The sequence below is a fragment of the Rhyacophila brunnea genome, unplaced genomic scaffold (genome assembly GCF_057557595.1).
Source record: "Rhyacophila brunnea isolate RB1 unplaced genomic scaffold, BYU_Rbru_1.0 scaffold_6, whole genome shotgun sequence".
Lineage (NCBI taxonomy): Eukaryota > Metazoa > Arthropoda > Insecta > Trichoptera > Rhyacophilidae > Rhyacophila > Rhyacophila brunnea.
The window spans coordinates 4,739,473-4,759,271 of NW_028233276.1; the positions used below are offsets into that span (position 1 = coordinate 4,739,473).

Consider the following 19,799-nt stretch of genomic DNA (forward strand, 5'->3'; position numbering starts at 1 on the left):
ATATGCATTCAAGTAGGACTATTTTTGCTTTATTCGAAAAATCGAGAAGACATTTAAATGCCAATATGAATTTCTCACTTTTTAATAAATAAAAAAATGTTAAACTTATCAAAACTATGCAAGATATCTTTTTTTTGTAGAATTTATTGAATGTACGAATAAATATTCCTTATGACTGACGGTTAAGGCTATACCTCAGTTGAAGCATGGTCTAAAAAGATCGTGGCTAGGCGATGCGCGGATTGCGGGTCGCGGATTGCGGGTCGCGGGTGCAAATGACGCATGCCGACCGAAATATAATTTGTCATATAAATCCAACATGCGTCCATTTAATGTTCTATTAGTAACAATAATAATATATTCATTGACATGTTTTCTTTTTAAAGTAAATGAGTAACGTTTTTAGTCATCTTTACGCGATTTAAGAATTAATACCCCCGTCGCCATCACGAAACAAATTGACGTATTTACACCTCGACGTTCGCTATCCGACTGCCAACGAGTTCAAAATTTCGTCGCGCCTATAGTTGAAAATTATTTGCCGTTTCACTGAAGTATCGCCTTAACCTCCAAGTTGGCTTCGTTTTCTAAGTGTGCCAAAGTGGTACCCGGCAGATTCGAAAACAGCGAAAAAACTGAGTCCAAATCAGCCAAAAAACCTTTGTAAGTTTTCATAGACTGCCTATAAGACTACTACGAAATCATCAGCAATCAAAACATTTGTAACAAGTGAATATTAATCATAGTCTAGGAATAAAAACAACAGCATAATATATTGCACGCTACTGGTGATATCGTATGATCTGCTCATTGATTTATCGTTTTATTCAATTGGATTATACTTTGTGGCTGCTACATTATTCATCAGACCTGGCGGGTCACTTTGCCAGGGAAAAGATTCGATTTTAATTACCTATTTACTTTGTAATATAATAAGTGAGCATTAAAACCGTTTACAGCTGCATCAGCCATAAATAATAATTTGCTACGATAGCAGAAACTTTGTTGAGGTGCTTTCGTAAAATTGCAATACCTAGGTACAATGAATAATTGTATTATTAATTCATGATATATACGAAAGGCTAATACTGTGCTGGATCGAAAACGTAAACTTGGTTATTACGATCACGGAAAAAGCGAGATCTCGGATGTAATGAGGAAACATTCGTCGACATTTTAGTTTATGATTTTCTCACTTTTATAACGAGCTACTTCTCGGGTATACCAAGCAAAACTGTTTATGTGTCGATCGTTTAAAGCAACAACTAGAACGATGCCGCCGGGATCGGATTACGTTTATGATACTTACTAGTTAAGTGTCTAAGTACCTAATTGGTGTTTTCGCCGACAACATTGAAAAAGTATCCATGCATATGGTTGAAGTTGCATGTAAAAATCCAATCTTTGTGAAGTCGGTAGGTACCTACCAGGCGGCTTAGTACTTTATTACAATAAACAACTTCTTTTGTAGTTTATGAATGCCATGCTTGTTTCGGGGATTTTTACGATGTTTTTCAGATTTTCTTATGTTCTATGCTTAAATAGAACGTGGCGCGAAAAATATTATATAACGATATAACGAGTAATGCTTATAACGAGCAAATTCAGTCGGTCCCATCTTCCTCGTAATAACCAAGTTCGTCTGTATTAAATGCCGGGAGAGTTACTAACAACGGAGGCTCTATATACGCATCTCCTGAGGACAAAGGAATACCTGAACAGCTGAAGGATGAGATGGCAATACTGATTATTCGACTAAAGCAAATTGAAAGCACCGGATCGCTGCATGGAAAAAGTTTTTAAAGTATCATAAACGATGAAGATTATTTCAGCAGTTTTAGCAACGTGATAATACTATCTCTAGGTTATCAAAATATCAGCACGTCTACTGTAAATGAGTATAAGTGGGTGTTGTTTTATAAATTCTTAAAATAGGGTCCATTTTGCTCATTCGGTGTGCTTCCATGCTTTATAATTTTTATAAATTTTGTACCTATTTACATTTTATATAAGTACTGTTTTTGTGATATGTAGGTACTGCATATATTTCTTTCTTCTGTACACTGGTTTAATACTATTTCTATGCTTTTAATTGTTATGTTGTGAACGTCTTAAATTTATAATTTGTAAATATTTGAATAATTAATCAATTTGGACAGAGCATACAATATTTTTTCGAAGCGAAGCTCTTCCGAGTTTTGTCAGATAAAATTAATACAATTTCCCACACAGAGACTCGAAATTTACCATTTCATTATCAATCATTTCGCAAAAAATATGAAAAATTAACATAAAAGATAATAAATACATAACAATCGATAATCGAGAATTAAAAATAATAACCATGGGAAATTGTGCAACCACGGCAATGTTAATGAGTATCAAAGATTCTTTTAAATTTAAACCATGCACGGAAAATCACGGAAAATATATGAACATGTGACTTTTATCCGAATACCTGATTTATAAGGAAAATATGATAACATCTCAGAAGGTTAGTTTTTCCGTATAATTTAGTCGTGAGTTTATAATAACATTCCAGGTTGAACATGTGCTGTGGAAGATAGACCGTAACAGAGTAACAGAGAGTTCTTGAAGACGATGACTATTTCATTTATATAATATATCCGATTCATTGTAACGTTTTATTTTATTGACTAGTTATCCAGAAACACATCTCAAAAAGTTGTGGTTAGAGAATACAGTGGAATAATGTAACGCACCATGTCCTCTGCGAGGTGGTCTCCGAGGTCCCTTTCTTCGGACGCTCAGGTCCACCGGTTCCTGCTGCTCGGGCGGACCGCTCGCCTGAAACAGAACAATCACTGTATCCAACAAATCCAAGATCCTTTGTCATATCCGGTGCATACAGAAACATGGTTATATGCAGTGGCGATTCTCCCTTGAGAGCGCTGGAGCGTTGCACACCCACCCACTCAATTTATGCGAAAAGACTTTTTTTAAATGAGTATTTAATTTATATTTGATTAATTAAAAGTGTTCTGATCTATTACCGTAGGCATTAATTCATATAGAAAAACAAATTCTAATATGTGTTTTTAACCGGCTATTTTAAATAATAATATTATATGTTGATGGGAGCGATATCCGACATCGCTCGTACCAAAGCGCCCAGTAATCTAATTTCGATTTCTTTTCAATGAGAAAGAGCGTCGTCTGTCGCGTGGAATAGCAATACGTAAATATTTTTTCTACGTGCTCCGGAGCGACAGTTGCAGTCGCTCTCGGCCCGAATGCGGCTTCATCGGTTTTAAAACAATACAGCCCGTATCACACGTACAATTATTGTTTGACAATTTTTATTCAATATTATTATAAAAATAAATTCTTTTCACAGTACGTATATTAAATTTCCGCACATGTTGACAACATTTCTCAAATTTAGGCGAAGTACAATTTAAAAATAAACTTTAAGTTTTTTTCAGTTTGATAACTAAATTCACAATGTTTATCAATTATGATATCTCTCCAAACTAGCTCTGTAATACGTCTGACTTTTTATATAAAAATAAACTCAAAAATGAATTGTCTGTTATTTACAGCTTGGATAATTTTTATAATGCTGATGCGCCTCAGCATTATAAAACATTTTAATCGAAAAAAATCTCATTGACACATTTACGTAAACGGTTTTACTATTAAATTTAATTTTTACTATTCCGATGACATCAGTGGAAAGCGAAAGATGTTTTTTCACACTCAAACGGATCAAGTGTTTTAGTAGAAACACCATCGCGCAATCAAGATTGAACGCATTATGTATGCTCAGTATCGAAAAAAAGAATGATACAAGAGATTCCTGACTTCAACAAACGCGTAATTGAAAAATTTGTGTCGATGAAAAACAGAAAAATGGATTTCTCATACAAATGAACAATAAATCCCGGTCACTGCCAGATACGAGATATTTCGGTAGTACTAATAATTCGGTCAAAACAAAATAGTTCTTGTCAACCAGTTTGTGTTAAAGTTTAAAATCCAATTTTTTCAAGAAAAACTGTTTTTAGAGGTACAACAAATAATAAATAGTGAGTTATTTATGATTTCTTTTAAATGTACTAAATTAAAAAAACCAATAATTTTTTTTTAATTTTTTGATGAAGTTTTGATGAAGGCAAATGCCTTTTTACAGCAGTCAAAAGGTGAAAAAAGTGAACTCCCAGTAAAATAACTCACCGGTCGCCACTGGTTATATGTAGGTACATTCGAGATGCAGCTATCTATATTTCGTTAGTGGAATGGTGGTAAGGTTTGAAAACTTGTAGTTTATCGAATAAGCATGAAGTTCAATAGTTTTGATAGATATGACGTAGTTAGAACGACGCCGAGCGAGATAAAACGATGCAATAAACTGTTTCCGAAATCCTTTTTATTTATATCAAATCAAGCTTCAATATTAGGACCTTACATAAATAAAATTTGATATAAATAAAAAGGATTTCAAGTTATACACATTTATATTTTTTATAAAAATCGATGTTTTTTTAAATAGATATAAAAAATATTAAAACTATGAATTAGTCAAAAATCTCTTAGGTGATGCTTAGAAAACCTAATAAACTAAATTTTAATAATAAATATGACCATAAAATATATGTAATAATAGGGTGCGGTCCGATTCAACAAATTCACATTTTATTACATTTTTTACAATTGTAAGTTTATCTTTGACTTAAAATAAAAAATATTTTTCTTTTTAATGTTTTCAGATACATATTTATTCATTAATACAGTTGAAATTGTAAATTATAAAAAAAATGTCTCAAATTGCAAGCTTCGTATTTTTCCGCTAGGTGCCTCTTTAAAAAAGGCTCAGTGAAGACTTCACCTTAATGCCAGATACAGCAGTAGGTACATATTTTTGCGGTCGTTTAGCGGAGATATTTTATCGTAATCTTACGTAGGTCCATCTTATATCTCCATGAGATATTGCAAGCGAAATAGGTACGAGGCATTGTATCAGTTAGGTACCTACTATCTAGATTATAGACAAGGGAACAAAATTATACGTATTTTGTAAACAGCACGACTAGGAACTGTTTTTAAAGTTCGCTATTTAATTTAATGGCCCCACTAAACCACACCCACCCCGCACAACATCCGGTCTTAATCGGGCGTATCACGGGACCATACGTCTGGGTGTGAACCATAATTTTATGACTGACAATGTCTCAGGAGCAGATACCCCTAAGACTGAGGTCGCCATGCACTCAAATGTGCTTTGACCGTATTTATTAGATATAAATGAATGGTAGGTACAGTAAATTGAGTCAGATAATAATTACCTCTCTGGTAGAGGGTAGCATGGCGCTGCCACCAGTCCCTCGCCCGAACTCGCACCCATCCTGAAAAAAAAGAAAACTTGATTAAGTATGCTGAATTAAATATTTGTTGTACACGTCACCGGTAAATATTGATTTGGATGACTAGTCATTTAAAAACTGCGAGCGCGCGTTGCTGAAATTTATTGTTTTTGTGTTAAATATATAAATAGCGGTAATTATTTTTACTTAGAAAGTATGTTTAACTATGATATGTTTAAATTTGGTAGTCGTACTGAGACGCAACATGTTGTTATAAGAAATGAAAATATAATTAATAATAAATTCTACAGGTTTTTAAAAAGGTTTGTCAATAGCTATTTCGGTTGTAACACCATTATCAAGACTATTAAGATAGGCCGCTTGCCCTTGCTTAAATACTACACGTGTATAGAGACAGATTACATTCTCTTACTCGTCCCAGCAATATTATGAATTTGTACACTTATTATTAATTGTAATATTATTAATACTTTGAAAACCCTAAGTGAGTTTTTTAATGGATATCAAAATTTATCAAAATTACAGTGTTCAAGTACTTTGGTTATTTATTGACATTATTAATCAATTAAAATATTATTAGTATAATTGTATTAATCGTGTGTTTAAATTATATTTAATAGTTGCGACGAATGCATTACCAAATTTTCATTAATTATGTGATTGCTTTTGAATAATTCGCGATTAATTTCCAACTGTTCGAGTAAATTCAATTTTAGACCTTTATTACATATATGCAAACATTCCGGCGCCATATTATTACTGATGCTATGCGAATTTGATATCAAATGTTTAGTAAACTGAGAATCTGTTTTACTGTTCCTGAAAGACCGGAGGTGTTCTTCGAAACGAGTTTTTATTGACCTGCCAGATTGACCAATGTACCATAGACTACATGTGCCACATGTTATTTTATAAACTCCGCTTTTCCCCAGTTTGTTGATTTTATCTTTACTATTTTTTAAGTTTAATCCTAGATTATTATTAGCTTTGAATGCTACGTTAACGCTATGTTTAATTTCTTGATAAATTTTGTCTGAAATAATGCCGTGATAAGCAATGGACTTGTAATAACGAATTTAATCTTTAACGTTAGGGTATATTGTTGATATAGCTCAGTGGTTCCCAAAGTTGACTGGGCTCCGACCCATCTAACAAAAATTTCCAATCTTGGGACCCACCTATTAGCTGTCTTACAGAAAAGAGGGCATAAATATTGGTAATGCTCAGATTCCCTAGTGGCGAGTCGTGGAACTACTTAATGCTGACTTATTTATTCTAATTGAAATAAAAAAAATATTTTTTAAAAGCGTTACCAATATAAATGAAAGACTGTTGAAATAAGAAACACAACTTAAATAAAAAAAATTATTACTTAAATACCTACACCTGCAAGAAAGTTATTTCAATGTGAAGGATGCATTTGTTTCTTGTTTTGCTTCATTACAGTTTTAGCATCAACTTCAACTTTAGTTACTTTTAATCGCAGTGAGTTTGATATATCCGAATTTATTTCGGTATTTAGTTTTAATGTTAACCATAGCCGAAAATCCGCCCTCACATAGATATGAGGTAGTAAAGAGGAGGATGACTTTCATAGCTTCATCGAACAGGCAAGGATAATTATCAGCAACTGAGAGCCAGAATTTCGTTAACTGTTTACGATTGAAACTTTTTTTTCAGTGATGTATCTTCTGATAAGTCAATGAGTTCTTCACTTGCTTTTGTTGACATGCTAGTTGGTTTAGTTTATTTAAATTTTTAGGAATTATAAATAGCTGAATGAAATATCAAATTTATCACTTCCTATTTTTTTTTCATGTATACGGTGGCGAGGGCCCACTCAATATTCGCTCGCGACCCACTGGTGGGTCGCGACCCATAGTTTGGGAAACCATGATCTAGCTAATTTAAGTTGTTTTTATATAATATTTTATGTACCATTGATGTTGCATATCCATTACTTAAGGCAATTTTTTAATGGTATGTAGTTCATCCTCAAAATCTAATTTGTCCATGGGTACGCTAACTAGCCTGTGGATTATGGCATGGTATGCCGCCAACTTATGAATCCATGGATGTTGCGATCCTTTATGTATATTAGTTTCAGTGTAGGTGGGTTTTCTATATATTTTAAAGTTATGTTTATTATTAACCCTCTGAATAGTGAGATCTAGAAAATTAATTCTGTTTTCTAAAAGCGGAGTTTATAAAATAACATGTGGCACATGTATTCTATGGTACATTGGTCAATCTGGCAGGCCAATAAAAACTCGTTTCGAAGAACACCTCCAGTCTTTCAGGAACAGTAAAACAGATTCTCAGTTTGCTAAACATTTGATATCAAATTCGCATAGCACCAGTAATAATATGGCGCCGGAATGTTTGCATATATGTAATAAAGGTCTAAAATTGAATTTACTCGAACAGTTGGAAATTAATCGCGAATTATTCAAAAGTAATCACATAATTAATGAAAATTTGGTATTGCATTCGTCGCCACTATTAAATATAATTTAAACACACGATTAATACAATTATACTAATAATATTTTAATTGATTAATAATGTCAATAAATAACCAAAGTACTTGAACACTGTTTTTGATAAATTTTGATATCCATTAAAAAACCCACTTAGGGTTTTCAAAGTATTAATAATATTACAATTAATAATAAGTGTACAAATTCATAATATTGCTGGAACGAGTAAGAGAATGTATTCTGTCTCTATCTATACACGTGTAGTATTTAAGCAAGGGCAAGCGGCCTATCTGAATAGTCTTGATAATGGTGTTACAACCGAAATAGCTATCGACAAACCTTTTTAAAAACCTGTAGGATTTAATATTAATTATATTTTCATTTCTTGTAAAATGGAATTCTACCAAGTAAATGCTAACTCAATTAATATAATGTTATAACATTTAATAGTTAAGTTAATAATAATAAAATTGAGGTTTCAGGTACTGTGCGTAATACGCAAGAAACATGGGTTCATTTTGGCGAACAATACCCACTCTCCTGATATTATTACTCTGAGCTGTCGTCGCTTTTCGCCAATATCATTAACAGTTATCTACGATTTTGTAAGCTGCCAGTGACCATTGGCTCTCAAAGATATTGATATGATAAAGTGTGCACCCATTAATAGTACAAGGTGTTTGTGTAAAAATAGTATCGGCACGATTGCAGTGAAGCCCGTACACAGACACAAGCACACTGCAGGGATATTCCCACACACGCACACGCAGCAACACGTCATGGATGAAGCAAACTCACGCTTTTAGTCGTGACTTGTCGGATCGGATCGGATAGGATAGGATCGCGTATAAATCGATTAGCAGACGACCGGAGAGATCTATCCGATGGGAGAACCATCGGCATGCGAATCAAGATCAATAATAATTTATTATAACATGGGCACGTGACGTTTCAATGTCATCACTCGGCCAAAGATGCCAGATGCCAGCTTTGGGATGCAAATAGGTGAAATGATGACACTCAGTGCAGAAGGGTGCAGGTAGGCTGTGAAGATCCGCCATAAATAGTGCACATTAAACTTTGTTAGTCACGCGTATTTTTTGGTATATTTTGGGCGATAGGACAAAATTTTGTACACTGTTTCATTTATCCTTATTTGTTTTCGTTGGATTAAGAATATATATTTTTCTATTACTCTTTTAATTCATTAAGCCCTGCCTAAACCAAACTATAGTGGATAAAAAATATTATTCTATCTATAAAATATTCAAAGTTATGCATGATTTAATTGCATACTTTTAGATATTTTATAGATAGACGAGTATTTTTTGACTATTATCTATATTATTGCTTGGTTTTCGCATGGTTTAATTGAATTTTAAAAATTAACCAACACCATCTGTAAATTGTAGTCTTATTTCAATGAAAACAATTACGTATGACTGACAAAGTTTAGTGTACAGTATTTATGGCGGATCTTAACAGCCTACCTCCACCCTTCGCCACTGGCACACATGATATCATATTATTATGTGGTTAATAATAGTCGACGGCCAATAAAAAAGCCAATAATCGTTGTTTACGCTCACCGCAAAATGTGACTAGGATAATTCGCCATCATCTCAGAGTCATTTTAAATGGTGGGAGAGGTTATTAAGACAAAATGAGCATCTAAAACATGAAATATTACATAGCTCAGATACTTTAATTACATCGACTTCAATCATACATAAAAATATCAGTTCTTTTTTCTCCCAAAGTACAGAGTTAGCTTGCCATCCGTGATACCAATAACGTGAATAATTGGTGGATATCGATATATTCCTTGCGTGACTTTACGTGGAAGTTGTTAAATATATATATATATACAAATAAATATTAAAATGAGATATATTTAGCTCACCCGCTGTACGTACATACTTCTTTTTGGGCACTAATTATTGTAATATATAACGTTTTCATCGCACTGGTTTCTATATTCATATTATGTATTATTTAACTGTTTCATTCGTATTTATAATTTGTAATATCCATGCATGTAAGTATATCCATAAAATGACCTGCATCCGGCAGTAGATTGCCTAATGCGCCGGCTACACGCTGAAGCTTTACCGCGAGCTTGTATCGATTGTATCGGTAAACCCGTGTGTGTATGGACGGGAAAACTGTAGTTCGCGCAAACTAAAAACTCTTTGCCGTCTAGCCGGCGCATAAGGTTCACGACAAATTGAGTTCAGGTGTTTAATCTGATTTGCCAAAACAAAAAACAAAGAAATGGCGATCTATTGGTCAAAAAAATCTTATTGAAGACGCTTTGGATGATATTTATTTTTCAATATTTATTTGGATGCAGACTCTACTAACACGAGGTCAATTTTCATGAAATCTTTACAAAAAAGGGCAGATTTAATTTCACCCCGCATTGACGAAATAAAGAAAAGAAATTGCTTGCTTTAATATTTATACATCAGACAGTGTTAATTTATTCAAATTCAAATTTATTTATTTTACATATAATGAACATAAAAAATTATAAATTTAAAGCGTTCACGAGACATATAATAAGTGTTAACAATTTTTCAAATAAAAATACAGAGCAATGTAAGTTAATAGTACAATAAGAAATAAAATAACAAAAATAAAAGTAGATGGAAGCACACAGAGTGAACTATTGATAGACCCTATCTTAAAAACTTATAAAACAACGTCCACCTAAATTCACACGCACGTAGGTGGAATATATCAATATCTGAATGATTTCATTAAACATGGTTATTACCCTCCCAATTGGCATTACTAATAGCAGGTTAGTTCTGCACTTTGGGAGAACAAACAACGGATGCCCTCTATTCCTAAGATAATTATCAGATACACACAAGCCATCACCACCAAGAATGGCAGAGTTTCCATTAACGCCGCGTATAAAAAATATGTAGCTAAATAAAGATCCCTTCTAAATTTTAAACTACAGTATGTAAGCATACCTAAGAGAAAGTCAGTCGGATAGAGCCACGGATAATATCCATACAGCCGAAAGTAAAGTAGTCTCAAAAACATTTGTTTTTTAGTTTGGTAGGGCGGGGGGAACAGACCGTATTAAATGTCAACTGATGATCAAAATAATATGTTGCCAAAATGTTTCACCGGAACAAAAGGTTCGCGTAGGCTGTTGGGCAGCACGTTTTTCGCCGCGCATCGCGAAGCCATTTGGAAACTGGAGTGTGGGAACCGAACGCGATCACCGCGGCCCGACCAATACAAGATACAAGTTTAGCATTGCCTATAGAAGTTACATCCATAATACTGTGCACCGTGAATAAACAACAACGGCAATGCACCCAATGAGTAGGCAGGGAGATATGGCACGGCCCTTTGCGAGATGCTTATCGAGCGTGCGACACTCGCCAAGTCGAAATGGTATAAATCCATTACATTGCAAATATTAGATTGTAAGCTTCAAAATTTTTAAAACACCTCAAATTCAAAAATATTTTTTTTTTTTTTACATACCGTGAACATTACAAATTACAAATTTAAGACGTTCACAACATGACATTTAACAACAAAGAAACAGTGTAAAGAAGAAATAAATATACCTATGCAGTATCACAAAAACAGCATGAAAAGTAAAGTAAAACAATTATAAAAGATATAAATTATAAAGCATAGAAGCACACCGAATGAGCTAAGTGGACCCTATTTTAAGAATTTATAAAACAACGTCCACCTATACTTACTCATCCTCACGTAGGTGGAATATATTATAAACATCCGAAGCGATTTGGTTGAACAGAGTTATTACCCTCCCAATTGGCATCACTAATGGCAGGTTAGTTCTGCTACTCGGGAGAATAAACAATTGATGCTCCCGATTTCTAAGATAGTTATCTATCAGGGACACACAAGTCAACACTTGACCAGTGATTTATTTTGTGGTCTTCCCACGTTATCCCCAATATGCCAAGATATAAATAAAAAGGATTTCAAGTTATACACATTTATATTTTTATAAAAATCGATGTTTTTTTTAAAATGAATATAAAAAATATTTAAACTATGAATTAGTCAAAAATCTCGACAAAAAAAATAGAAAACTTTAACTAAATTTAATAATAAATATGACTATAAAATAATATGTAACAATAACGTCGGAACCTGCACCAAATTCACATTTTATAAAAAAATTCTTAAATTTTAGGTTTATCTTAGACTTGAAATAAAAAATATTTTTCTTTTTAACGTTTCCAGATACATATTTATTAATTAATACAGTTGAAATTGTAAATTATCAAAAAATGTCTCAAATTGCAAGCTTCGTATTTTTCCGCTAGGTGCCTCTTTAAAAAAGGCTCAGTAAAGGTATCACCTTAATTACCGTATACCGTTTCGAGGATGCGCATGTACCTATCCTGAAACAGCTATCAACATAAATAACATCAATACCGTATAATAAAAAACATCATAAATAAGATTGCCTCTTCAATCATCCGATAGGTAAGCAAGTGTTAGAAATCGTAATAATTTCACTGTTATATGTCCAAAACAATTGATTCATTTTTATTTTAAATTAGACTAATGTAATTAGCAATTTAATATATAGGTACCTCCGATCGCGCCGGAATAACTAATAAGCTAGGACAGGTGTTTGAATGCATCTAATATTTTGGGCGTTGCCAAAGACGTGGTTAACTCCGATGCAGGTGGGTAACTAACCCCCGCTGCATCGGAGTGCAGATAAATTGCCTGATTAAATTAATATACAAAATATGCATCCTACGGAAGATTTGTATGTACGTATAATCAAAAATTTATATTCTATCGGTGTGAGAACAATATCACGAAAACGGCACAGCTTACGTGGTTTACAAACAAGAAGACTCTGGTAAATGCTGGTAAGTTAAGTATATAATAATATGTAATAGATAACCTACTAGTACACTATCGCTTTACACTAGTACACTATGACGATTGTCAATAGCGGGGATGACTTTACATAAAATGGACGAGAAGACAACGATTTCACTTAGGATGTTTCATTGATTCGGAATCCTGCAATCCTGGGGAGAATTTTCAATACTGATATTCCGGGAAAATTTTCCCGAAATAAATATGTTTTCCTCTAATCCAGCGATCTCGAAAAACTCCACAAATGTCGAAATATAGTACCAATGAGTACGGTGACTTTTTATAGCTTTCGCGGGTTGCTAATTGGAAAGTTCATCTTCAATCAGTCAGTCACATTCGAGAGCCCTTAATATGTCTACAATATTTTTAATTAATAAAAAAAATGTTTTATTAAGTAACCGATAGAACATTGGAGTTTAAAGTAGATGTAATTTATATTATATAAATACACTAATTTTATAGCAAAGGGTTAAATAATTATTTTAGTATATTTTACAGTTAATTAATGAGACACTATCAATTAGATATTAACATTATGGTATGGTTGAGAAAACCCTTGTTTCTGCGCAAAATCGTGTGAAAGCTAAATTCGGGATTCCGGCATCTTCAATTCCGAAATTTTGGAGGAAAGCTTTATTTTAATTCTCTAAAAAATATTTTCTATTATGATACTCGTAGTTTAAATTTTATATAGGTAGGTACCTAGCAGTCCATATATGCCGCGGATGCACAGCACCAGGAATATTCGATAAATTACCATGTCCGGTCCTAATAAGATCATATGGGCGTCCACAGAATGGAGTTTGTATTAACAGATTTTGTTTTTAAAAAAAAATGGATGTCAGCCACACTTGCTCAACATATAGGTCCATACTCTGACTCATGCACAAATTGTAGGACAATATGTGTACTTGCAAGACCCAGGACTCGAACCTGGGACCCACTACCTACGCTATAGGCCGACGCTTAAGGCTATACTTCAGCTGGGGCACGGTCGTAAATGATCGTGAATACGCGACGCGAAGATTGTGCAAATGACGCGTGCAGAACAAAACATAATTTGTCATAAAAAGTCAACATGCGTCCATTTAATGTTATGTTTATTGTTCTATTACTAATAATAATAATATATTCATTGACATGTTTTCTTTTTCAAGTAAATGGGTAACGTTTTTTAGTCATCTTTACACGATTTAAGGATTAATTCCCCGTCGCTATCACAAAATAAATTGACGTGTTCACAGGTCGACTTTCGCTCTCTGATTGCCAGCCAGTCCGAAATTTCGTCGCACCTATAGTTGGAAATTATTTGCCGTTTCTCTGCAGTACCGTCTTAAGCCGTGCGGCCATTATTATGTAGTAAATAACAGGTATTTATGTATTTTTTCCACCATCCTTACAAACAGCATCCTTACAAGCAAGTCACCGCACGCCACTGCCACTTAGAATACCTAATTTTTATTTTTGAATAGGTACACGGTTTTATTATAAAATTGAGGTTACCATGTTTGAACATATAAATTTAAACTAATTATTTAATGCGTAATCAACATATTATGGACGTACTAGCCAAATACTTTAAATGTGAATTTTATTTAGATAACCTGTGGATTAATAATACACAGGTACAACTTCAAATGCAAAAGTAGAACACATAAGGACGCAGCTTCGAATATTATTTTACCATTTCTAACCCAACCGCTCTCACTAAAGTGTAATAAAATTTATCGCCATCAATAATTCAGCGATATGGTGAGCAAAACGGAGCGATCGCCCGAGGGGTGGTGGCATCAATTAAATTCAATAATATTCAGTTGAATTTACGGCCGCCACCTTGCGAAACTAACCGTTAATCCATCCAGTACGCCACGAATTCAACACACAGGACAGTGCTTCTCAAACGTGAAACAAATTTTTCTTCATAGCCTTTTGCTCATTACAGAGTGATTATTGAAATTAGATGCGTTGCCTATAATCTCACTTTATTTTTAGACTACAGTAATACCCCGTAGTTATTGTGTTATATTATGTGATTGAGGTAATCACGAAAAGACGCTTTACTTGGCTGGGACATGTGTTTCGGATGCCGCCAGAGAGTGCGACACTTCGTACCCTTGTGGCACGGCCTCAAGGGTTCCGTCGCTGTGGCTGGCCCTCCCTCACACAGCAGCGGTGCTACAATATGCGCCGCATGTCTGGCAAGGCGGGAGGCGCGAGAGTTGACAATGGACCGAGGGAAGTGGCGCGAACTTGTGTTCTCCCTATACCCCAATACAGGGCCGTGACAGGATGAAAGAAGAAGAAGAAGAATACCTTGAAGTTACGCGATAGGTGGGTCCGAGGAAATTCGCATAAGTCGGGGTACAACTTTGCATATAAATACATATACATTTTGTTTAATTGGAAACAAGGACTAGTAATCTAAAATATTTAATAAAATTGCAGTTCGTTGTATACATTATTAATATGTAAAATATATTATTTTTTAAAGTTTTTAGTTTAAGAGTTACGTAAAAAAAATATTTCAATGTCGATGGCTTCATAAAATCTAACAAATTCGTCTGACGACACACTGTCTTTTTTTTACACGCGGAATTTCTTCATTACAAGCTAATCATTTTTTTTTGTAGCTACAACGCGTTCTTCGTTGGAGTCTACGTTTTCTAAATTTTTTAAGCACTTTTCAATTGAGCTGAGACCTTCTGTCAAACTTGCAATTGCCATGTGCTTTTCTGATGGAACTGGATCTGAAGTGTCGGATAAAGAACCGCGTAACTCCGAGTTTGCGTAAGTCGGGGTAATACTGTAATTAGTTAGAATAATCCTGCGATGATTTACGAGAGACGATCTTTGGTGAAAAAAGCTCTTTTAATATAGATACCATTTGAGCACATGACCGTCCATTGAACGGTGAGAATCGTCCACCAGCAGCCAGCAGCACATCTCAATTCTTCTCCTATCAGATTCTCTGGTAATTCAGGTTTCGTATAGGAAGATTGAAAATAGCACACATAATAATTTACACTGTCGAATCGATATAAACAAAAAGGATTTTAAGGTATACCTACACATTTTTATTTTCTAGAAAAATCGATGTTTTTAAAATTAGAAAAAGGATAAGTACATTAAAACTACGAATTTAAAAATAATGTACGTAATAAAAACTTGCCTTTCAAAAAGCGCACATTTTACAACCTACTTAAAGTATACTTACTGTTAAATTCAAAAATAATTTTAAATGTTTTTATATTATATTATATAGGTATTAGATATATATCTACGTATTGATTATTTAAAATCAAAATTACCAATGAAATATAATAGTTAAATTGAAGTTATCAAATTCACGAGATTCTCACATCTCATTACGTGACATTGAGGTTTCGCCTTCGAATGTTAGAATTATTGGAAATTAATCAAGCAATGTACCTACATACGTGAACGATAAAAACATCAGGATTAACAATAATAATTCTCTGTAGTGCTACATAATTTTAGTATTGATTCCTATGCATCCTCCACTGTCCTTCTCCGTTTTAGACACTCATAATGTTGGAGATTTGACTATCATTGCTTATTCAGCGAACGGAAAAGCTAACCACAGTTTGGGAATAGAATTTCGATAAGTCTTATAACCACAACGTTATTTAGAATCCTCGTGCATCCAGTCACACAAGCCTCGGGCTGTACTTGGCCGATTCAAAATATTACCTACCTACCTACATACATGTGAGAACTTATCTATAATAGTTAGGTAGGTGCATAATATATCGACCGATATATGTGTAGGTAGGTATGTAAATTCTAGTTGCCAGCTGCATACCTACAAGAATTCGCTATAAGAATAATAATTAATTAATAGGTATCACAGGTATGGATTTAAAGTTTGCGTTGGTAAAATATTAGAAATTAACGTCACATTTCCTAGATACATTCATTGTCCAACCACTATCGGTACCAATTAATCAATGTAATGCAATTAAAATTCAATAAATAAGACACGCCCGAAAACTGTATGGTTTCAATGCAAGCCCATGACCAGTTTCGTACCATAATAGGGTACATAAGAATAATATAAAGTAGTACCTACTACTATAAATAATTAAAATTTAATTTTAATTGCGAGTTGCTACTATTTTTTTCTGATACCTAGTATGTACTTATTATAAGAGGGGGATTTAAATGAACTTTTTACTTGTATTGCAGGTGTGATTGAATGAATTGATATCTATAGAAATACTTCGGTGTCAATTGACGTTAGATAAAGACCTTCCCTGACTCCTTCAACTATTCTCGGTCCCTGGATCTTTACCGCCACGTAGATCTGCCGAGCTTAATGAGTTCGTCGATACAATTGAAGACCTGAGAATAAAAACTGGACAAAGACCAAATAGTGAATTTTACAGGAGCCTCTATACTGATTTAAAAAATAATTACAAGATAAAAAGGACTTTATATAGATATACAACGTTTTTAAATTTTCTGTTGAATCACTTGACTTGACTAGCTTAAACGATCAACAAAATTTGTACTTGATAGAAATACTGAATAATGAAATGTCGTTTCATATTCATTTCCATAGTAACGCACGTATATATTATTTAATAATTTAATTGCTAGGACCCCCTAGCAACCAATAATGGTATCGAAATAACTTTTCTTTAAATATTAAAAAATGCATTGGCATCGTGCTCTAATATATTTTAAAAGTTTCAAATGTCTAGCTAGTCGGGAAGTTAGTTAAAAATCAATTGCAAGATTTGTACCAGACAAACAACCACCGGACAAATAAGAATACGACATAAGAAAAACGTTGTAATATGTGTTATCCTATCATTCAAAAAGTGACTGTCACATGATGGTTAAAGTGATTTTGAACATGTAATAATCGAAATAATTCAATATTTGCAAATACATATTTTGTATCAATTAAATTGTGTGTTGGTCTTTATCCTGTTTTCAATATCAATTTTATAATTTTATTTTTAAATACTAATTAAATGAATATTAATACCGTTTTTTGGCTTATTTATTTTCATAAATGTTTTTTTATTACTTATAAGTAAAAATGTTACAAAATATGAGAGTATCCAACATATTTTTCATCAGGGCTCGAAATGGACCGGAACGCACCGGAGCGCCGTTCCTGTTCGTAAAATCGGTAAAATTATCGCTCCGTGTCGTGAAATAAATAATTTGACCGCCTGAACTGGATAGACCATATTATATAAAATCTAACACACTTGTTTTTATGAAAAAAAACACATAAACTTTGATAACTTTACTATGTAAAAATCTTCAGAAAACTGTCGAGCGCTCCGGTTCGTAAATTTTTCCATTTCGAGGACTGTTTTTCATTCATTTTGGGAATCAACATCTTATCTCGTTTTCGAGCTCATCGATACAGGTTTTTTTTTAATATGAAATTACCGAAAAACCGTTTTACTAAAAAACTAAAAAAACTTTTGTTTTTATCCTGTTCTCATTCTCGGGTCTTCAATTAGTATTACGGCGACAGTGTTGTCGTTTCTTAGGTACCAATGTACGACTGCATTTTTTTTCCGGCGGTTGAGCTTCCCAACCTCTATCACATTACGCACTCGTGGCTTCCTCCTTAACCAGTGATTTATTTTGTAGTCTTCCCTCGTTATCCCCAACATGCAACTTACCGCGCTACGTTACGCCACTCTGTAACCATTCGACGGCAAAAAAAAAAATTGCAGCCTGTTTTTACGTAGGTATAGCGTAGATACTGATATATGCAATTTTTAAATCATCATGTAGCTTTATTAAATCTTTCGCAAATTTACTTTCATATTTATTAATTAGTGTTCGTCTCTATTGTCGAAGTCCTTCTTGTATACGTGTTAAAACTGTAAACTAACAGCCCCCCCCCCTATACAGTTAACCGTACTACAAATGAGAAACGCCCCTAAATTTATCATTTAATTATACGCTTTCGTGGTGTACGGATCTATCGATTTACGTAATTTGATACTTTTTATAATAAAAATATATGTAAAACGATAAGCGGTGATATTAAAATTACTATAAGTAAACTTTTGGTTTATTGCGAAGAAGAAAAGGAGCCACATCTAAAAAGAGAGCCGATACATTATTTAAACACGCGTTGCCACCATGACAGGTACGTCACTGAGAAGTCTTCCATATGCGACTACAGCGACTTCCGGTTATCGACGAGATCTTGTTGTCGGACAGTATATAATATGAATTTCTTCAAAGTCTTTTATAAGAAGCTTTATTAAGGCTATATTTCAGTTGACGCATGGTCTTAAAAGATCGTGGCTAGGCGATGTGCGGATTGTGCAAATGACTCGTGCCGAACGAAATATAATTTGTCATAAAAATCCAACATGCGTCCATTTAATGTTATGTTTATTATTATATTACTAATAATAATAGTATATTCATTGACATGTTTTCTTTTTTAAGTAGGTAGGTACATACGTAAAGTTTTTTAGTCATCTTTACACGATTTAAGAATATTTTAATCCGACGCCATGACAAAACAAATCAACGTGCGGACACCTCGACTATCTGTCTCCGATTGGCGACTAGTGAGAATTATCGTCGCACCTACTGTTGAAAATTATTTGCCGTTTTACTGAAGTATGCTCTTAAGTAGGCTTAGCTAAGCAGTTCACGAGCTTCCGTCGGAAAAACAACAGTATTCATTTAAATTTAGAACCAGCATTATATTATTATGTTCGGTCATATTTACCAGTATACCTAGCGTCTCATTACAATATCGCCGTGGTAAGTAGCAATCGGCCGTCAGCGGGTAAACACTCTAAAGAGTAATGTATGTGGGAATCTTCGGCAGCGGGACGGAGAGCGTCCGACTTGTTGCAAAATCAACACTAACGCAACTCAACAACGGTAACAGTTAAGTTCGATTTAACTGCTCGCCTACCAATGCTAATCTGGAGCATTGTCTATGAATCGATCGGCAGTTAATTGAATCGAGATGCATGGGAATCGGAGTAGCGTTGGCCAACGCACTGCCCACTCGAAAGGGTGAGCAGAAGCCTTGTTATGTGCAAAATGA

The 19,799-nt window shown here is 33.9% G+C and overlaps 1 protein-coding gene across 2 annotated transcripts in view; it reads right to left on the minus strand.

The window, feature by feature from the left end:
• Positions 1-19,799, minus strand: part of LOC147065133 (uncharacterized) — a 97,442-nt gene that overhangs the window by 36,578 nt on the left and 41,065 nt on the right. For both annotated transcript variants that reach the window (XM_085956712.1, XM_085956713.1), the window contains exons 3-4: positions 5,307-5,366; positions 2,724-2,808 (exon numbers count right to left, since the gene is read on the minus strand). In XM_085956712.1, coding sequence (XP_085812838.1) covers positions 2,724-2,808; positions 5,307-5,366 — 145 coding nt within the window. The remainder of the gene's footprint in view (positions 1-2,723; positions 2,809-5,306; positions 5,367-19,799) is intronic.